This window comes from Caretta caretta, chromosome 6, assembly GCF_965140235.1.
Source record: "Caretta caretta isolate rCarCar2 chromosome 6, rCarCar1.hap1, whole genome shotgun sequence".
NCBI lineage: Eukaryota > Metazoa > Chordata > Testudines > Cheloniidae > Caretta > Caretta caretta.
This window is the reverse complement of record NC_134211.1, coordinates 83,001,924-83,021,800: the sequence shown is the minus strand read 5'-3', so window position 1 is coordinate 83,021,800 and position 19,877 is coordinate 83,001,924. Positions and strand designations below refer to the sequence as shown.

The 19,877-nt window shown below is 37.4% G+C and overlaps 1 protein-coding gene and 1 long non-coding RNA gene across 3 annotated transcripts in view; one reads left to right on the top strand and one right to left on the bottom strand.

The window, feature by feature from the left end:
- The window catches only part of AKAP6 (A-kinase anchoring protein 6), a 401,935-nt gene that overhangs the window by 41,796 nt on the left and 340,262 nt on the right, over window positions 1-19,877 (bottom strand). For both annotated transcript variants that reach the window (XM_048854030.2, XM_048854032.2), the window contains exon 12: window positions 3,006-3,221. In XM_048854030.2, coding sequence (XP_048709987.2) covers window positions 3,006-3,221 — 216 coding nt within the window. The remainder of the gene's footprint in view (window positions 1-3,005; window positions 3,222-19,877) is intronic.
- Window positions 4,508-19,274, top strand: LOC142072355 (uncharacterized). Its single transcript, XR_012668752.1, has 4 exons — window positions 4,508-4,588; window positions 9,051-9,122; window positions 17,344-17,520; window positions 19,089-19,274. It is a non-coding gene; the product is annotated as an uncharacterized LOC142072355 (long non-coding RNA).

The following is a 19,877-nucleotide window of genomic DNA, read 5'->3' as shown; positions in this document are numbered from 1 at the left end:
CATTGCAAAAAATAGAGAAGGGCTCATAGACCCTTAATCCAATTCTCCCAAAGAAAAAGTTCTGCTATTATTCTTTTCCCCATCATTAACTGTCCTCTTCTAATCCCTCAGTGTGCACCCTTTTCACAACCATATTTTGCTGCTGACCTCCCTTGCTTCTGTTCTCAACCTCTCACTCTCTTGGGATCGTTCCCCTCGAAATTCAAGCATCAGTAATCTGGTTATTTGCCTTCTCAATGGCCATCTCCCTTCTTCCTCTCATATATAAGCCTAAGTGTGCCATCCACAATTGCTACCTCAAGTTCCTTGCACCCCCAGTTTGGTTTTTGCCTTCCACTCCATTGAAACTGCTCTGACTGAGATTTTATCTGTTCCTTGCTATATCTTGAGGCCTCCAGCTCATCAACCTCTCTGCTGCTTTTGACCCAGTTGATCTCCTTCTCAACATCTGACCACCTTCTCAACCATCTTCTCCTTCTTTAACTTTTGTGATACTATTCCTTTCTTGGTTCTTCTTCTATGTCTCTGGCCTTCCAACAATGTTTCCTTTTGCAGGTCCTCTTCCTGCTATGTTTTGCTTTCTGTGGGAGTCCAACAGGGCTCTACCATTGGCCCCTCCTTTTATCCCTTTATTGAGTGGTTACATCTGCTCATGTGACTTCAATGGCCATTTTTAAACAGATGACTCACAAATTAATCTTTCCACTCCCTATTTGTTTCCCACCATCTAATCCCATATCTCATGTTGTCTCTCAGATGTCCCTTCCTGAATGTCTGTCAACTAAAACTAAACATGGTCAAAATTGAACTCCTGGTCTTTCCTCCCCAAACCTCTGCATGTTCTTATTCAGTTTTGCTACTGAACACACTATCACCCACTCTGTCACTCCAGTAACCAGCATGAACGCCGACTTCTCCACCTCCCTTGCACTTCACGTTTAAGCCTGGAGTCTTCCCTCTTCTTTCTCCAAAACATTTTTAAGATCTGACCTTTTCTTTCTGGTCATAGAGCTAGAGCTCTTATTCAGTCCTTTTTATCTCTGGTATTTACTGTAGCCTCCTCTGGCCTCCTTGATAGGCATACTTCCCCCCCACCCCAAGCTCCTACAACACACAGCTGCTAAAATCCTCTTCTTTGCCCTTCACAGGGGCCATGTCACCTCTCCCCACTTTCATTGGCTTGTGCTTCTCCTCCACATCAAGTTCCAGGTTCTTATCTTTGCCTTCAAAGCCCTGTGTAACTCTGCACCTCTCATTATCCACACTTCCTCTTGCCTTGTTCCTTCCCCACTACTCCAACACTTATGCTAGCCTTGATATCCTGTTTTTCTGCTTTTCCAGTAACTCTCTCCTTTACTTTCTTCCATGTCATCTTCTACAAAGACGTCCTCATTCTGTAATAATCCATAAGGCCACTGCCCTCATTCATTTCCTTCCTTAAATCCCACTTATACTGCAACACCTACAAGAAATTAGACAACTAATCAATGGCTAGATAGCTGGGCACATGGGGATAGGTTTGGATACATAATCTTTTTTAAAAAACCATGCAAACATCAAGATGTGAGCCATTCATCACCTCAACCACTTTGCTTTTGTGCTGTACCCCTTTCCCACACACTATATCTGTTGGTCTTTTGAGACCATTAGCACTTTAGGGAAGGGACTTTTGATGGGTCTGTAGAATCCCATGTACATTTTGGGTGCTATATTTATATAAAAATAATAAACTACTCAGAGATATCTATTACTTTTTGTTTTTCTTTTAAGTGGAACTTCAAAAAAAATCTGTGTTTAAAAAAACAACCTAACCCCCCAAAAAATTTCATTGCTAGTCACTTAGTCTGTCAAGAAAGGGGTGGATGTCAAGTAATCTTTCCTATTTTAAAATTTATAATAACCTAAAAATTATATAAACTAAAATATATGTTGTTCATTCTATTATTTTTATGATGCACATCGGTACCTGTATTTCACAGGATTATCATCATTGCTCCTTGGTTGCAATACTCACACTTCAGCATTAGGACAGTGACACAGGACATGCTGGGTCAAATTCATCCATTACTGTCAATGGAGTAACGGTAGGGATTTGGCTTATTGTCTAAATATAGTTAATCCCTTCTAATATGGTTTTATACTGTACAAGACCTATATAATTGACACCACTTAATTGATAGCATAAGTAATATAATATTTTGCCTCTTAGGGATTGTTTCCTCAGAGAAGAATAGATTAATACATTTTCCTTATATTTTAAGTAGTACAGAACTTATTACATCCTCAAAATATTTTGTCAGTGTTTTCCAACCTTTTCCAGTCTGAGGCACACTTATGTCAATAAAAGATTTGTGTGGCACACATCCCTGTGTTAAAATTATTTTAAAAATCGCTTACTTTTAATGAGAAATCTGACGTAAGGTCTGTCTCATGCACATCCACCCGAAGTGCAACAGCACAAAATGCAGTTTGGTTGTGACGCTAATGAAAATAAATGAGTTTTTTTTCCCCTTGCAAGTGACTTTTCCAAAATTCCATGGCACACCAGTGTGCCACGGCACACGGCTGGGAAACACTGTCCTATGTGAAGAATGCGCTTAGTGATACGCTGGTGCTAAAAACATTATTAACAGTGTACAGAACTTTTATGAAGTATCATATTCAATAAAAAATTATGGGCCCAATCCTGTTAGGTTCTGAGTAACTCGACTTGCACTGCTTTCAACTCAAATGTGCCCAGTCCTTGACAGAATGAGATCCCATGTGATTAAAAATGCTGCAAACAGTATATGTATACTATGAGTTTATCTTATTAATCAGTCATGTCCAAATCTAGCACTGGTTTGTGAAAAATAAAGCTTTATTTGTTGACTGTGAGGATCAGAAATGGCATCTTCAGTCAGAAAATCCATTGTAAAATGAATATGTTTGCTATCCACTGGAATGATATCTCCCATGTGACAAATGAAACAATACTAGGTCTTTTTAAAGCAAACATCACTCACCGGGACTTTTCCCAACTTCTTTTGTAGCCTGGTTTGCCACTGGACAGCTTGCATGACAATGGCTTCCCACCTTCTTTCAAGATTTACAATTATCAGCTGCATAGACTGGTGATCTGCATTCAGATTGCAGGTCTCCTGGTCATCCAGGAGGTGCTGGCATAATCGCAACACAGAGGCTACTCCACGACGTCTCTGTTTGATCTCACAGCACAGAGACTGCAGGACAGAGAAATGACAGATGTCAGTGCAGTATAGTCTACAAATGTATAAAATTAACTGTTAAGATTATACTTTGTAGTGCCCAGTCTTCTTACAATATGTCTGTGTTCCATTCATTGTTTCCCTGATACTTAATATCAAAGCTTGGTGATGCACTCACAGATAGTAATAATAACGGCAATGAGGCTGCAAAGCTACTTTAAGTCTTCTTCAAATTAATGCCACATGTAGCTAACTGTCTCAATGATGCCGAACGATTTACAGCACATATAGGGTTCCCCCCAACCTCTATTCCACTGGGGCATGTCTCTGAAAATTAGTTATCCTGCCAACATCTAGTCATTCCAGGTTTTAAAATGGATTTTAAGAATCTTTCAGGAAAAATAAATAAACACTATACTCATAAAATGACATAGTTTAATTCAAAGTTTAATTCAATGCTGATCTAGAAAATCAAAATAAAGAAAAAATATATTACTTAGAAGAACCATTAGAAATGATGCGCCATATGTTTTACTCCTGAGGAAAAACGTGCAGCAGGGAAGTGCAGTGGTCCTCTTTACAATCTTTACAAAGGCTTCTTGTGATTATAACAGTCCTAAAGAATTTCTTACACTGAAATTAAAATAGGAATCCTGAAGTAATGATATCTGTGTTCAAAATTATAAATATTTAATAGCAACCACTGTATTTCATCAGAAAGATCCAGTGCAACGGAGGAATATCGTTTGCGCTTCATCATGCAATTCAAATCAGTGAACAAGCCTTGTTTTTACCAAATCGTGGTTGAGGCCAGGAAATGTTGCATATACTCTAGAAACCTGTACAATTGCATTGGAAACCCCCTATGATAATAATACAAGTAGTGCATCTCCTGTGCCGCAATTAAGGGACACGTTTCCCCAATTCTGAAGGTCAATGGTTGGCTACTTTTCTGTGCCGTATAGGATCATGTATGGGGTTTTCAAGTGCTATTCCCTGCACACCCACCCACCCCCTATGGGCACTCAATGTTGCATCAGGATTGTATTAACTTGTGATGTCTTTTTACAGTAATTGCTATGAGGTTTGGGGGCACATAGCCTGGGCATCTATGAGGAAGAGTCCTCAGCCTCACACTTAACCATGTACCCTTTCATGGCATGCTGTGAATCTAATATATGATTCCCAAATGGCACTTGTGCTACTCATGGCGTTATACTATGTATGTAATAATGTATTTCATGCATGGAGTTTTCCCAGATAATTTCAATTGTAACTTGCCAACATCTGTTTCCTCTGCAGGATGCCACAGATGAAAGTGCATGACCCTCTGAGAAAATCTCAACTATCATTTGATCATTTTTGTTTCTCTTAAGGAACAGGTATTTTGTTTTTAATTTTCTGTTTTAAAAAGAAAAAGTAAAATAAACTAATCAAAACTTTCAGAGCAGTTCACAAGTGCCAATGGCTGAAAAATATTGATAATTAAGCTGGACATTCCCTTCTGAACGTGAATAACAAAACAATACTACTCTTTTAAAGATAAGTTAAGCTTCTGCATTATTAGATTGCTTTAAAAAAGGAAGCTATACCTAGAAGTGATGTACATCAAAACAGTATTTGCCCTCCAGAAGCATTTGTGCTTGCGCAATGACCCTAAGCCGAAGGACTGGAGCAAAATAGTGGTGCAGATATCTAGAAATATATATCTTTCTTTTGCCTACTGATAGCGTGCAAGTGATTTTTTTTAATTCAAAGCCTTCAAAAGAAATGATGATTATATCCACAAACATAGCTGAATTACTAATCTACTGGCACAATTTGATTGTTCTAACAGTTAACAGATTGCTTATTAATCAACAAGGGTAAACAAGACAATGCAATCTCATTTAGAGTGCGAGTTTTAATGCCTAAAAGTATTTGTGTTCAAAATGTTAATCCCGATAAGGCTTCATTAGAAGACGTCTTAAAATGATTAAGTGCATTTCATTGTAAAGTACACTGAGTAGTATATCAGCAGGTGGACATTTCATACAGATGTTCCACTTATTGATATAATGCATTCTATAGCTATTTAAATTACCCCAACTCTGTGATAGCTGGAATTCCATTATTTCTGTAATGAAAGAACTCTGTACCTTTAATATTTCTGAATTTTAAATAAGGTGAATGACAAATTCCCAAACCACTATTTATGGCAAAATATGACCAGGAATTTTATTATTCAATTTAGACCAGTGCTGCATTTTCACTTAAGTTTCCTGAACTTGCCCTTATTTATTTTCCTAGGATTCATTACTATATACCTACACAGCTCTTGATGTAATCAAATGTCTGATGTATTTCCTTTCTGATGCTGTTCATTAGCCTAATATTACACCAGAAAAAAAAATCTAGGTACAAATAAAGGGGAAGATCGTACTTAACACTGCAAAAGCAAAGAAATTGAACATAATGGTGGCTTTTATGAGCTAGCTTCTGCTCTCAGTTAAACTGGTGAAAAACTGAATAAACTCCACTGAAGCTGAGAATCTGGCCCCATACCCTTAACTCATCCTTTTACCTTGATGTACCTAATGATGGCATCCCCTACAATGCTGGATGCTATAACACTCCTGTTACAATCCCATATAATATGATAAACTAAGGACCATTCCCATTCCTAAACCAAAATATCTGGGCTATAATAAGACCTGTACATTGTATTATTTGCAAGCAGAGATACAGGAACAAATTCATTTCTCATTTACATCAGTTTTCCACCAGCATAATAACATTAACTTCACGGAAGCTATTCTTGATTTACATGGGTATGACAACACAATTCAACCATGGTAGTTTTGTTTCAACTTTATTATATGTTATGATTAATATTAAAAGAGAATGAAACCCTCATTTCTAACAAGGAAAAGAATTACTGTAATGGCTCTTGTAGAGCTAGAAGACTTAATCAGGTAAAGGCACACAAACAATGTATAAAACGGCAGGGTACAATGAATCCAAAGGGGGTATTTATGGTCTGTTATGTATCGTGCTAAATGATCATTATCTGTATCTTTGACATGAAAGCTCACAGTGTCCCATACGATCCATATTTTGCAACTTTGAACTGGAATTGTCATGTGAAAATTGTGAATACAGTGATTGTGCACAGACAGTTCTCATTTCCAAATCTTCACCAATTATTTCATTTTACATTTCTAAATGGTATAACTGTATATTTTGCGATATTAGCCTCTACAAAAACCTCATAATCAACAAAGCCATTACTTAACAAAAGGAAAGCAAAGAGGATTAGGATTTTCAGACACAGGAGTCTAAAGTGCATGAACCTAAAACTCTAAGTCCATTTTTAGGCACCTGCCTGAGTTTCAAAAGCGCTGAACATTCCACCGCTCCAATTGCCCTCAGTGGGAACTGTTGGTGCTCAGCAGTTTAAAAAGTCCGGCAGATGCCTATTTATAGAATTAGGAGGCTTGCTTTAGGCTCCATTTGAAAATCTAGGCTGAATTGTCCCAATAAGGAAAACTATGTTTTGCAATATAGATAGAGAGGTCTGGTGAATATATAGGCAACATTACAATGCAGTGTTTATTCAAACATATTTCCTGTACGTCACAGCAGACTCCCCTGGAGATCTTTCTTCTCTCGGCATAACCCTATGTTTAGTGCTTTGTGACTGTCAACCTGACAGCTGAAAAGGGCTGGATTGCTCTCCTTTCCACAGCCTGCTAATACCACACCATAAATCATCTGGAAGGGCCACTGCTGAATGACATCAAAGACTGCTCCCATCCCAAGGGCCAAGAGTATTGTTTAGGCAGAACCTAATGCCCAGGATGGTTCTGTGACAAGGGGTTGAACCATGTACTCTCACACAGCATGGTGGAATACTACTGCTTGGCTACTACAGCCATGATTCTGCAAGGTACTTAAGCACATGCTGAACTTTAAACATATGAGGAGTCCTCTTAATTGTTTCATGGTCTCTGTGTATATAATGTCTTCTGCAGTTTCCACAGTATGCATCCGATGAAGTGAGCTGTAGCTCACGAAAGTTCATGCTCAGATAAATTGGTTAGTCTCTAAGGGGCCACAAGTACTCCTTTTCTTTTTGCGAATACAGACTAACACGGCTGTTACTCTGAAACCTGTCTTAAATTCAGTGGAACTATGCACATACATTAGGCATATGTTTAAGTTCCTTGCTGAACTGAGGCCTAAGCAATATTTTTCAACAACTGGATATTCTTCCTTTAAGTCCAAAAACGAAAAGAAAAAATGGAGTGTGAAGTGTATTAAAGAAACTATTAAATACAAAGTTTATTTTGCCATTGACCAGTGCACCAATCTAGTCCAATGTTTATCTGTAAAGCAGAGAGATTGCCAGACAATGGCACAAAATTGATAAGCTGAAATAGTTCACAAATGATAAAATTCTCATATCACAAAATCATAGAAATGTAGGGCTGGAAGGGACCTCAAGAAGTCATCATGTCCAGTCCTGTGTGCTGTGGGAAGACCAAATAAATCTAGACCGTCCCTGACAGGTGTTTGTCCGAACTGTCGTTAAAAACCTTCAATGATAGGGATTCCACAACCTCCCTTGAAAGCATATTCCAGAACATAACTAGCCTTATAGTTATTTTTTTTTCTTAATATCTAACCTAAATCTCCCTTGCTGCAGATTAAGCCTATTACTTTCATCTTCAGTGGACATGGAGAACAATTGAGCATCACCCTCTTTATAACAGCCTTTAACATATTTGAAGACTTATCAGGTCTCCCCGCAGTCTTTTCTCAAGATTAAATATGCCCAGTTATTTTTAACCTTTTCTCACTAGATTTTCTAAACCTTTTAAAACATTTTTTTCCTGTTCTCTGGACTCTCTCCAATTATTCCACATCTTTCCTAAAGTGCGGTGCCAAGAATTGGACACAGTACTCCAGCTGAGGCCTCATCAGAGCTGAGTAGACTAGGACAATTACCTCCTATGTCTTAAATACAACACTCTTGTTAATACACCCCAGAATATTAGCCTTTTTCGCAGCTGCATCACATTGTTGACTCATATTCAATTTGTGATCCACTATAACCTCTAGATCCTTTTCAACAGTACTACCTCCTAGCTAGTTATTTCCCATTTTGTAGTTGTTCATTTGATTTTTCCTTTCAAAGTGAAGTACTTTGCACTTATCTTTGTTGAATTTCATCTTGTTGAGTTCCGACCAATTCTCCAATTTGTGAAAAGTCATTTTCAATTCTATTCCTGTCCTCCAAAGACCTTGAAATCCCTCACATCTTGCTGTTATCTGCAAATTTTATAAGCATACTCTCCACTTCATTATCCAAGTCATTCATGAAAATATTGACTAGTACCAAACCCAGGACTGACCCCTGCAAGACCTCACTAAGATATGCTCCCTTAGTTTTACAGCAAACCATTGATAACTACTTTTTGAGTACGGTCTTTCAATCAGTTGTTCACCCACCTTATAGTAGTATCACAAAACTGTATTTCTAGAGCATGAATCTGAATGACCATATACAAAAATTTAGATGATTTTTGTAGCAAAATGATTAGATGATTTTTTTCACATACTTTTAGTAAATACTGAAATTTCTTTGCATGAGGTCTTAATGCATATCAGTCATTTTTGTCTCTCCTGTTTAAAGTTTTATTGACTATACTTATTAATATTGTAGTGTGTGGAAAAAAAGAAATCTCAGAAAATTCAAGGCCCAATCTAATTGAAAATACCTGAGGTCTCTGGAGTCAGGAAAGCTGTCTGAAGGGCCCACGGATGCTAACTTACATGTTTTCACTTTCTTTGTACTTTTAGGTACAGAGGAATTGCCATACCCAATAGACTAGTGGTCTCTCTAATCCTGTATCCTGTCTCTGACAATGGGCAGTAAGTATTAGTTGCTTCAGAAGAATGTGCAAGAATACACTGAGGGCAATTACGAAATAACCATGAAATTGAAGCTCTTATGCAACCTTAATTCTAATGGTTGCTGGTGCTCTCAGTATAATGATAATACTAGTCAGAGTCATGTTTCCAAGTGGTGAACAAACCACTTTGCAGGAGCAAATGAACTCTTCAAAACAAAGGTGGGCCTGTTTCACCACTTTATGTCTGTGTTAGGCCCATGTAACACCATAGATTTCAACAGAGTTGGCATAAGACTAGAATAATGACTGTGAAAAGTCTGATCCCTTTTTTTAATGCAAATATCACTAATAATGAAAAACAGTGGGGGGACAGGAAGTTGGAATTATGACGTATCAACAGAATGCTTTCCATGAGATGACAGTGGCTGTCTGTTAGCTGGCTCCTCCTGTCTGCTGTGCTACAGATTGTATTTTAAAATTAACTTTGCATACTGCATGAAAATTGAGAATAAGAAGTTCTATTAGTGAATGAAAAAGACAACCAATGGTAAGTAATTCCTCAAAATAAAAAAAGCCATATGCCATGGAGTGGAAGTGAATGATGACTTGTCATCTTTTAAAGAAAATACTGGCAAACGCGGGTGTTTTAACTGATTTCAAGGTTAAAAGAAAATGTCACCTAATATAGGATCTCCGCTTAGTTGCAAATGGTGGGACTTAATCTATATTGAAGCTAAATATTCTATAAGTATGCAGTGAAGTGCAAAAAATAGCAATTGAAAAATGACATGATTAAATGGCACAACATGCAATCATTTGCTCTCAATTATATCAATGTATCTTCTTCATTTCAAGGAGTCAGGCAGAAATATTGTTTTTTAAATGCCTCTATTAAATTGTGCACCAATAATAAAATAGATGAGAGTCCTAATAAGCTCATTTATGTAACATACATCATACACCACAAAACTATTCTCTCCAAACGGGTTTGCACATAGATTTGTCTCCTGGTTGTCATCAGTCTTGGCTATATTAAAAGATTTTAAAGGCATAATGCTGCCTGCAGGCCCATTCATTGGAAAACCTTTGTACAACTTTTCTGGTTCACCCTTGTGAGATCTTTAATGGTAATTATGGAAAAAGTGTTGATATAATATCTTTGCTGTCACATTTTATTACAATGATGGACACAACAGAATCAGGGATTGACATTTTGAAAAAATCATCTAATTGCAAGTCAGAAACACGGAATGACAGTTTAAAGTAGATTACAACTTCTTTCAAAAATAGTGAACTGGTTTCCTTTATTTAAAAGCCATACTTTTAATAGCATTAGGGGCCACTAAATTGCTATGCTGAACACATCTCTCTAGGATTCTCTGATCAGTGCAGTATTTCCCTAACAAGTTTGGAAATTGTTCACAACATTTCTTTAAAAAGAATCCATATTTCCAATGCCAATTCCATATTTTTTCCTAAGAGAGAGAGAGAAAGATAAAAAATAACTGCCATCCAAGTATTTTAAGATAAATATTTCATTTTGTAAATTCAATCTACCTGTGTATCACCATGATATCTGAGTGTGTTGGGTTTAATTTTAATTCAATCAGATCACGGACATGTAAAAAGATACACAAACACATTTGTGTTGAAATCATTTGCAAACAAGAATTAAAATTAAAACAGCATTTTTAGGGACTAAAAGCAGCACCTGTATTCCTTCCAACTTGTCTCCTGAAGTACAGCATATGAAATAAAATACATGACTGAATCTAGAATTGATGTTTCTCTTAGGCTTATTCTATGAAAGCTGTTATTATCTCTGTATGGCATTCTTTAATTTATTTGTGCCACTCCTTATGCTGGGTTAAGTACTTTTCCATATATTTATTTTTAAGAAGATAGTTCACCGGCCTGGTACTTAGTTCATATTCACATGTAATTAGTAATACATAATATACTTCTTCTAAATTAAAAACACTATTAACATTCCAGACATATAAAACAATATGAAGATTAAGTTACTCTAAAGGAAATGATAATAGCTTACAGATTGCTTTTATCATTACTAAAATGCTGGTATCTATTACAGTGTCTCCCTGGAATAAAGAATGCACTTTTGGCAATAATCTGTTAAAAAAGTGCCCATTATTGTTCAGATGCTGCTATCTAAAGTCTAAACTAGTCTGCAATTACAGAAAGGTAACTTTTAACAAAAAAAGAAAAACGGTGTTGGATGCAAATGTAGCGTTGCTACTAAAGTATGAAACACGTCTCCTGAAGCCTTATTTTTTCCTTGTGTGTGAGAGGAGAAGGCATTCATTAGAATTCATTTTCACATTAAAAGATTTTAGAACTTATTCACAACACACACTGATTTGTTGGTTAAATTGGCTCGACATAGCCATTTTCAAATAATTTGCGGGGAGGAAGGGAAGTGATGGAAGAAGCCATTTTCCCTGCTATGGCACTGTTTGCATGTCCAGACTCTTCCAGTTTCTGTCCTCTGCATTTACATTTCAGAAGATTCTCCTCCCAATGAAAATGGGAGAAATTTTGAAGTATGTAGTGGAAAATGTTACATTTTGGGCAAAATATTCTAAAGAATTAGAGACAGCATCAGAAGGGCAAAATCAGAGCATGAATATTAGTGCTGTGTACATCTTTTGTAATGAAACCTAAAAACCACATTATATTCACCTGGAGGCATCTGGCATTACAAATCTGAAACTTGAACTAGGTTTACTAACCAATTCATCATGGTTTGCAAAACTTTCAGCAAACCTGGGACAAGTTTCAAGAGAAGAACTTCAGGTTCAGGAGAAAATCTTCAGAATTCTGAAACTGAGAAGAATGCAGTGGGTTAAGCTGCATTTTGGTTTGAGTTTTGGAGTTAATTTAAATTCATAACTTGAACTGAAATGAAGGTCTCATCAACAAGCATCAGACCTAAGATACAAACAACCCCGCTATTGCTCTGAGTACTGTTTCAGATATCTGAGTTTCATTCAACTTTAATGAAAAAGGTTTATGATGACTCATAGCATTTAGAACCCAGTATCCACCCGGAGATATACACTGTTTGTTTAAAAAAAAAGATTTATATAGCTTGAGTGCATGAAAGTATGCCAATACCTGTAACAGTTAGGACTATGCCAGATGTGCCTACTCTGCCTACTCCTTCCCTTTCAGAGCTTCTAGGCTGGTATATTTTCCTTGTCTCTCTGTAATGGTCTTCATTCATTCCAGGAGGCACTGAGTGCATCCTTCCCTTGAGAATGACACAAGAAGAGCTTCCTGGTATTACTTCAGATGGGAAAGCAGTGTATAGAAAATAAACTGGTTTAGTCTTTTCAGGGACTTGAGAGCAGGCAAGGAGGCAGGAAGGAGAAAATGAAAACAGTGAGAGTAGGGAAAGATATTTCCTTTGGATTTTTGTCACACTGGTAAGGCAACTTTAAACCTAGGTGAACAAAAAGATAGCTTGGAAATAACATCATCCCCACTCCTAATAAATGATGTCCACCTCTGAGTCTGCTTAGGAATACTAGAGGCAGAGATATTGTTGTGCTTTCAACTATATCTGTTTATGCAGTGACAACAAGCACTCTTTTCAGGAATGTTGTTTCTAGTCTTATTGCAAAGAGTTAGTCCATCTAAAATAAAAAGATGAATATTCAATTAAATGAAAATATTTTCTCACTTTGTGTCTTATCTTGCCCATATTTATATACAGTTTTTTTTCCAGGCTTCTTGAGCTCAATCCTTAACAAAGCTCACAGGCTTCCATTTCTTTCATCAGAAGTAAATAAGAACCAGGCTAAAGAGACCACCTTCTCTTTTCAACATTTTGTTTCGCAGAGAAAGGGAACAGATGGTGTGAGGTGCTCCTCCATGTGATCTCTGATCCAGTAGAGGGAAAGTCTACTGTGAAATGTTTCTCCTCTACAGCCAGGTAGAAGCTATTTTCTTCCGTTTCTGCTCAGAGGAGAAAGGCTTAACTAGGCAAAGGCATCGCCTGATTTTCCTGTACGTGGAAGTGAGAAGAAAGGTGGTCAAGAAGATATCCCTTATCTTGTTAGCATGTGTGCGCTGGGTGTGTGAGCTAGAGTAAAGGAGCCATAGGGTAAGAGTGAAGCAGGGTCAAAACTATGTTTTAGAAACAGACCGAGATTGGCCTACAATTAATTTTAACCTTTGATTATTTCAAATGTGAGGATCCGCAAAAAAAGAAGGCAAACCAGAAAATTCACGGGTCAGGATCCACAATCAAAACAGAATGGTGTGGTGAAGGCTGCAGTCTCATATAGGATTTTTATCCTTACATGGGAATTCACATGATTGTGGCGTTAAAAGGGAAAACCTAACTGAAGCACAAAGTGAGCTCTCTCTTGAATAACGATAATGAGAGCATTAACCTGTAACATGGAGATGTAAAAACATCTATGCTTCTCAACGGCAGTGGCAGAATCCCACATTTTTGGCAAAAATCATTCAGCATCTGTCTCATTATATTGTAATGTAACGTCACAAGGCTGGGTGCTGACTTCCTTATTGTTTGCTATATAAATGTTGCCTTAGGATGGATGTCAAAAAAGCTCATTTGGGGTTCCTCAGTGTTTTGTAAATGACACTCAGCTTATCTGCTTTTGAATCTGACCTTAATCAGGCAATTTTTCAAACAGTCCCATACTGGATGTCTTCCAGCTTGTTAAAGTTTAAGCCAATTAAATCTAGGTAAAGGTTTTATCATCCATGAAAAGATTTGGGACTTTGGATAGCTCTTTATTGATAAAAATATTTAAATGATTACAACAGGGTTTTTTTTTTTTATCATTTTGATATGTAGAAAGGATTAAATCCTGCCTGAGTTCTGTTGATTTGGAAACTGTTTTGCATGCTTTTGTTACATCCACATTGAATTTCTGTAATTCTTTGTTTGCAGCTCTACCAGCAGCATTGTTACACAAATAGTAATGGATCCAGAATGAAATAGCAAAACTGATCGCTGGCACCTTTAGGAACAGTTCACACATTTCTCAAATCTCAGCACTGGCTTCCAACTTTCAACAAGAGTTAAAATTTGTATTTGACCTGATGGATCCCAATTGTTTGTCTAAAGTCTCACATCTTGGGTCCCTTACTTTTTTGTAAATCCATGTTGCTGGCTTTTCCTTTTAAATAAAAATTTGATTGTGGCTATAATTTTATGGCTTATCCAAACATGGCTTAAGCTTTATCCATGGGCTTTTATTTAACTGAATTGTTTTTAGGATTTGCAATATTGAATGTTGAGGAACACTTCCAGATAGTTATAATGAAAAGCACCATACAAAGTGATTGACTGACTCACTAACTGATGATTAATTACCCATTGCTATCTGTGTTGTTTCAATGAAAAGTTTAGTTGCTTTAGAGCTGGAGAGCAAAGAAACAGTCCTAAGCCATAAATTAAGAAATATTTATGTGGCAATATCTGGCATGCTCAGTCACAAATTCAATGAAATATTCCTATCATCAGTGATTCAGAGGTACAAATATTACCAGCAGCTGGTAGGTTCATTTATCTTGAACTGAACCCTTGGATGGGTTTTGTTATGAAATACGGTGAATGTATGATAAAGTAAGGTAGGTTCCCCCCATCTTTGGGAAGGGATTTTTTTGGGGGAAAGCAACATGCTTTTATCAATATAGGGTCAATCCCCTTTGCTAGCCAATAATTCACACAGTTCTCTGCACTGACCACACTCATATAATAAGATTTACAAAAAACTGTTGCATTCCCCTCGCCATTTTTACTCCTCATCCCTTCCTGCTCCAGGTCTCTCCGGACCCTCAAAATTGTTATTCATCCCCAAATTGCCTTTCCCAGGTGTAGGCAACACCATTAAGCTAGGAAATCAGTTTTGCCAAGTCACACAACTTAATTATGAGTCTCATGATATTTGGTCTGTTTGTTAAAGTCCCAGTGCCTAGAGCTATGTGTTTTTATGAGAATCTCCTGTTTCATTAAAAACGAGTATGTTTCTGGCCCTCGTGATTGCAGAGAAAAGGTTGAAAAGGTGAACCCTAACAGCTCAAAAACCAGAAGAGCAATAAAAAAAACCCCAAATGTATATATTTTTAAAAAATCTCATGATTTTTGAGGTTCTAATTCATGAGTTTTATAATGTTTGGGCTTAGCAATAGTATAAAATAAATTAACAAGAATGTTAATGCTCAACAACATAAAACACCCCTATCTAATCTATATCCCCTTCTTTGTATACAAGGATCCTGTCAATACAACTCTCCTCCCCCTAACAGGCTGGACTAATCGGTGTTTGCAAGCTCACTTTAACATCACTGTTGATCAGCCAGTAAGTGTCACTATACACTGAAATGAAGCTCATTCTTCTCATTTGGGAGCTGAGTGTGAAAAATGTTTGCAGCAGCCTCTGGCCCCTGCAAGCTGATGGAGGGAGTGATTGAGTATGCTGGTTTCCAATATAGTCGTACCTAGTGCTACGTACAGAATACTGAGCTGACCAGAATATATAGGACTTTTTGTTGCTGTGAAAAATGTAGAACAAAATAATCACACAATATAGCAAATGATGACAGTAGCTAGCACTCATTCTGATAATAATGAAGGAAAACTGAAAAATCATATCCAGCACAAATTGAACTTTAAATCAAAACAAACAGCAACACAAGAAACAGTCTTTCTTCACCACATAAGGACTCTATTGAGAGGCAACCTCGAGACAGGAAGGATGGTCATGTGGTGAAAGTAAAGTCCTAGGAATTGGAACAGCTGAGTTCTAGCTCTGACTCTGCCATAGACCTTCTGGGAGAGCTTGGGGAAGACACTTAATTTCTTTGTGTTTCAATTTCCCCATTTCTAAAAAGGGGGAAAACAATACCTATCACAAAGGTTTAGCGAGGCTTCATCATTCACTAATGTTTGTGCAGCCCATACGGGTCTGTAGGTGGACAGTGCTATAAAAATATTCTGTATTATTACTGGACAGCAGTATTCCAAAAGAGAAGGTGCAGCAGCACATTAATAAAAAGAACACCTAAGTTAATGCAGAACCAATATCCATTTTCATAAAAGAAAAATAAGTCAAAGTAATTGTCTATTCGGGAATGAAACATCTTACCATGCATACCATCGTGTTCCCATCCTATGTCCTCATCATGTTTACCTATAGCATTCAACATTTTCTTCAAATGAAAAGGGAAAGGAAAACAACTGCAAAATGAAATAACTTTTCCCTGTACCATATGTACAATTTAAAATGTAAGGCCATAGAATAAAAATCAAAAGCACCGTTGTGTTTATTTTATTAACAGGATTATTCCTCTGTATGCAGTAGCTATATGTATACTCTGCATAGGACAATAAATTTCCTTTAAGAAACAATGGTTTATGTACTGTAGTGAACAATGGTAATAAGGTTAATCTCATAGTTCAGTGGAAAGTAAGTCAAACGAAATGCTAGCAGGTTTACCTACTAGTGGCATAGTTAATGTTTCTGAAAATGTTCTAAATGTTCTCTCTCAAATATATGGATTATACATTGTTGTATTGTTAATTATATCCATTTTCTTTTTTATACAGTCCCCCCAGGAGGTTAGTGGAGATTGGAAAACTTACGAAGAGTGGATTTCAGATTTAATGAGACATAGATGGTTTTAATATATATGACAAAGTGATGTGCTCTTACCATATTTTATATGTACTTATTTTTTATACTCTAATGGCTCCCATTTTGAAAATAAATAATTTGATGTTTATATAGTGTAATTAATAGCTAATTAACTATGTAATGAGGTGCTCTGGTTACATCATAGGTAATTGTGCCACATTGTTTAATATCATTAGATCTCTTTGCATGACATTATGTGTAATTTTTGAATAAAAGGTTTATCTCATTTTGAAAAGTTGTATGTGTATTACAGATGCAGGGACTAGTGTATAGGTGTCTATATGTACTATGGCTTTGTGAACTAAGACTCGTAAGTCCATAGTTAGGGACTGAAATAAATTATTTGATTTCCAATTGAAATGAGCACTCAATCGTTCCTATTAACAACTTGCATCTATTACTGTGAAGGTCTGCAGGTCCATCTACAATATTTCATCTCCATCAAATCCAATTGTAAAACAAAAATAATCAGCATGATGATTTGGTTTTGTCCACTGCAGAAAATTGTCAAACAAATAACCAAACAGTATGTGTATCCTAACCCAGGTCTACAATTTCATTCGAAGAGATCGTTGAAACACCGAGAATTCCAGAAAATGCCAAAACTGCATTGTCTGGCTATACCAAAAGAAGGACAGGAGACATCTGACATGGATTTAATCAGGCCGCAACTTTATTATTAAATGCCTGGGACTACCTGGCAGATAAAAGAGTACAGTACAGGTAACCCCCTATTTATTCTGTAATTACCTGCTCCCCCTCTTTTTCCATTGAGGTCTCTCCAGCAAATCCATTGCCTGGACCTTACCACCCCCTCCCCCATATGAAGGTTAAGGTGGGCTATAATAATGGGGGGTTGGCTCCCTGCCATACCAATCATAGCAGTCCCCAATCCCGCTCCCCTGTTTGTTCCTTTAAAGAACACCCCTTTTTAAGTCCTTTTCCAAGCCAAGTATACCTTCCCTGTGGAGTACCTGCACTGGACATCTGCCCTACACTTAAATAATGATTTGCGACAGATAGCCTACCACCCTTCATGCCAGGCATGAACAAAGCCCTTGCTGAACCCACGGTGGGGAAGGTGTAAAAACCCCAACTGCACCTAGGCCGATATGGTGATAAGGGGAAAAATTCCTTTCCAGCACCCCTGAAAAAAGGGGCAGCTAGCGTAATGCCCACAGCAGGTCTTGACCAAACCTGGTATTTCACCACCTAAAGGGAAGGGAGAGTGGGTGCTGCCTCAGCCTGCTCTGTGTAAAAAGGAAGCTTTAGGCACAGGGCTGCCCCTTTAAACCCTTCATTCCCAGGGGATGAGTCAGCGACCACGCTGACCCTTTTGCAGCAATTTTCATCTTCCCCCTCCTCCCCAGCCGTAAAGCACAGTTCCCTTCATTCGGCAATCCAGACAACGCCCTCAAATTGCTATAAACTTCTCAACAATCTTTCTGAAAACAGGAAGATTCAAGGCTTGGCTATAACTGCCTATCAGTTTCAGTGGTTCATTTCTTGAACATTAGTCCAACAGTCACTTCCTTCAGAGTCGCTCGCATCCTGTCACACTAAAAAGAACAGGAGTACTTGTGGCACCTTAGAGACGAACAAATTTATTAGAGCATAAACTTTTGTGGGCTACAGCCCACTTCATCGGATGCATAGAATGGAACATATAGTAAGAAGATATATATATCTTCATTTCCAGCACCCCATATATATCTTCTTACTATATGTTCCAGTCTATGCATCCGATGAAGTGGGCTGTAGGCCACAAAAGCTAATGCTCTAATAAATTTGTATATATATATATATATATACACACACACAGAAGGTGGAAGTTGCCATACAAACTGTAAGAGGCTAATTAATTAAGATGAGCTATTATCAGCAGGAGAAAAAAACTTCTGTAGTGATAATCAAGATGGCCCATTTAGACAGTTGACAAGAAGGTGTGAGGATACTTAACATGGGGAAATAGATTCAATATGTGTAATGACCCAGCCATTCCCAGTCTCTATTCAAACCCAAGTTAATGGTATCTAGTTTGCATATTAATTCAATCTCAGCAGTTTCTCCTTGGAGTCTGTTTTTGAAGCTTTTCTGTTGCAGAATTGCCACCCTAACTAAAGTGAGACTCAGTAAGCTGTCTACCATCTGGAAGAGTGCCGCTGATTGAGACTTCATGGATATTGCAGAAGAGACAACCCTCATCACCCTTACCTCAGCAATGGTTTAAGATTTCTAAAACCCTAAAATTGATGGTCTATCCCTCTTCTTTCTTATTTCATCTGTCAAAGATCATCCATAGAGCAAGATGACCTGCGAGATGACACTGAGGAGGTGATGTTTTGGAGACAACATACTCACAACTATGAACACAAGACAATCTTGTTGTCCAACCAAGTCGGAGCTTCATTAACACAAACATACTCCCTCACAAACTGGTAATGGAACAATAAAATATGTCCTTCATACTAACAGTAGCAAAGGTGAGTCCTGGCCTCCAGCTGAAGGAGGTAATGGTCTGAATATGACAAAGATGTAAATTGCATCCCCTGTCACCAGTCCCAGGACTCAAGACTAGATTGTGGCCAATCTCATAGTGGGTGTGTCTATCTCTACCTATCTATAGTCAATAAGCCTGATTTTTCTCTCACTTATATCAGGTATACGCCAGTGGGACTACTGACTTCAGTACAGCTACCCCTGCCTCAAGTGAGAGGAGACTCAGGTCTCATGTCTATTAAACTAGGGTGTTATACAACATGTGAACTAAAGTGTTCAATATAGAGACTGCAATACACAATCATTTATATTGAAACCAAGTTTATAGTGAAGTAAAATAAAAGACACAAATTGCTTTGCAAATTCTGATGACAGAGAGCATCCCTTTGAACTTTTACAGTAGAATAATAACTTCTCCGTTAGTGTGCAACAGTACATTACATGAACACATTGTATATAAATGCAGGTATAAATGTAAATGTACGATTACATATGTACATATATTGTATTATCATTACCTGATATATATTTTATCTAACTATTAAGAGAAATCTCGCTATCAAAACTATGATTTTTTTTAA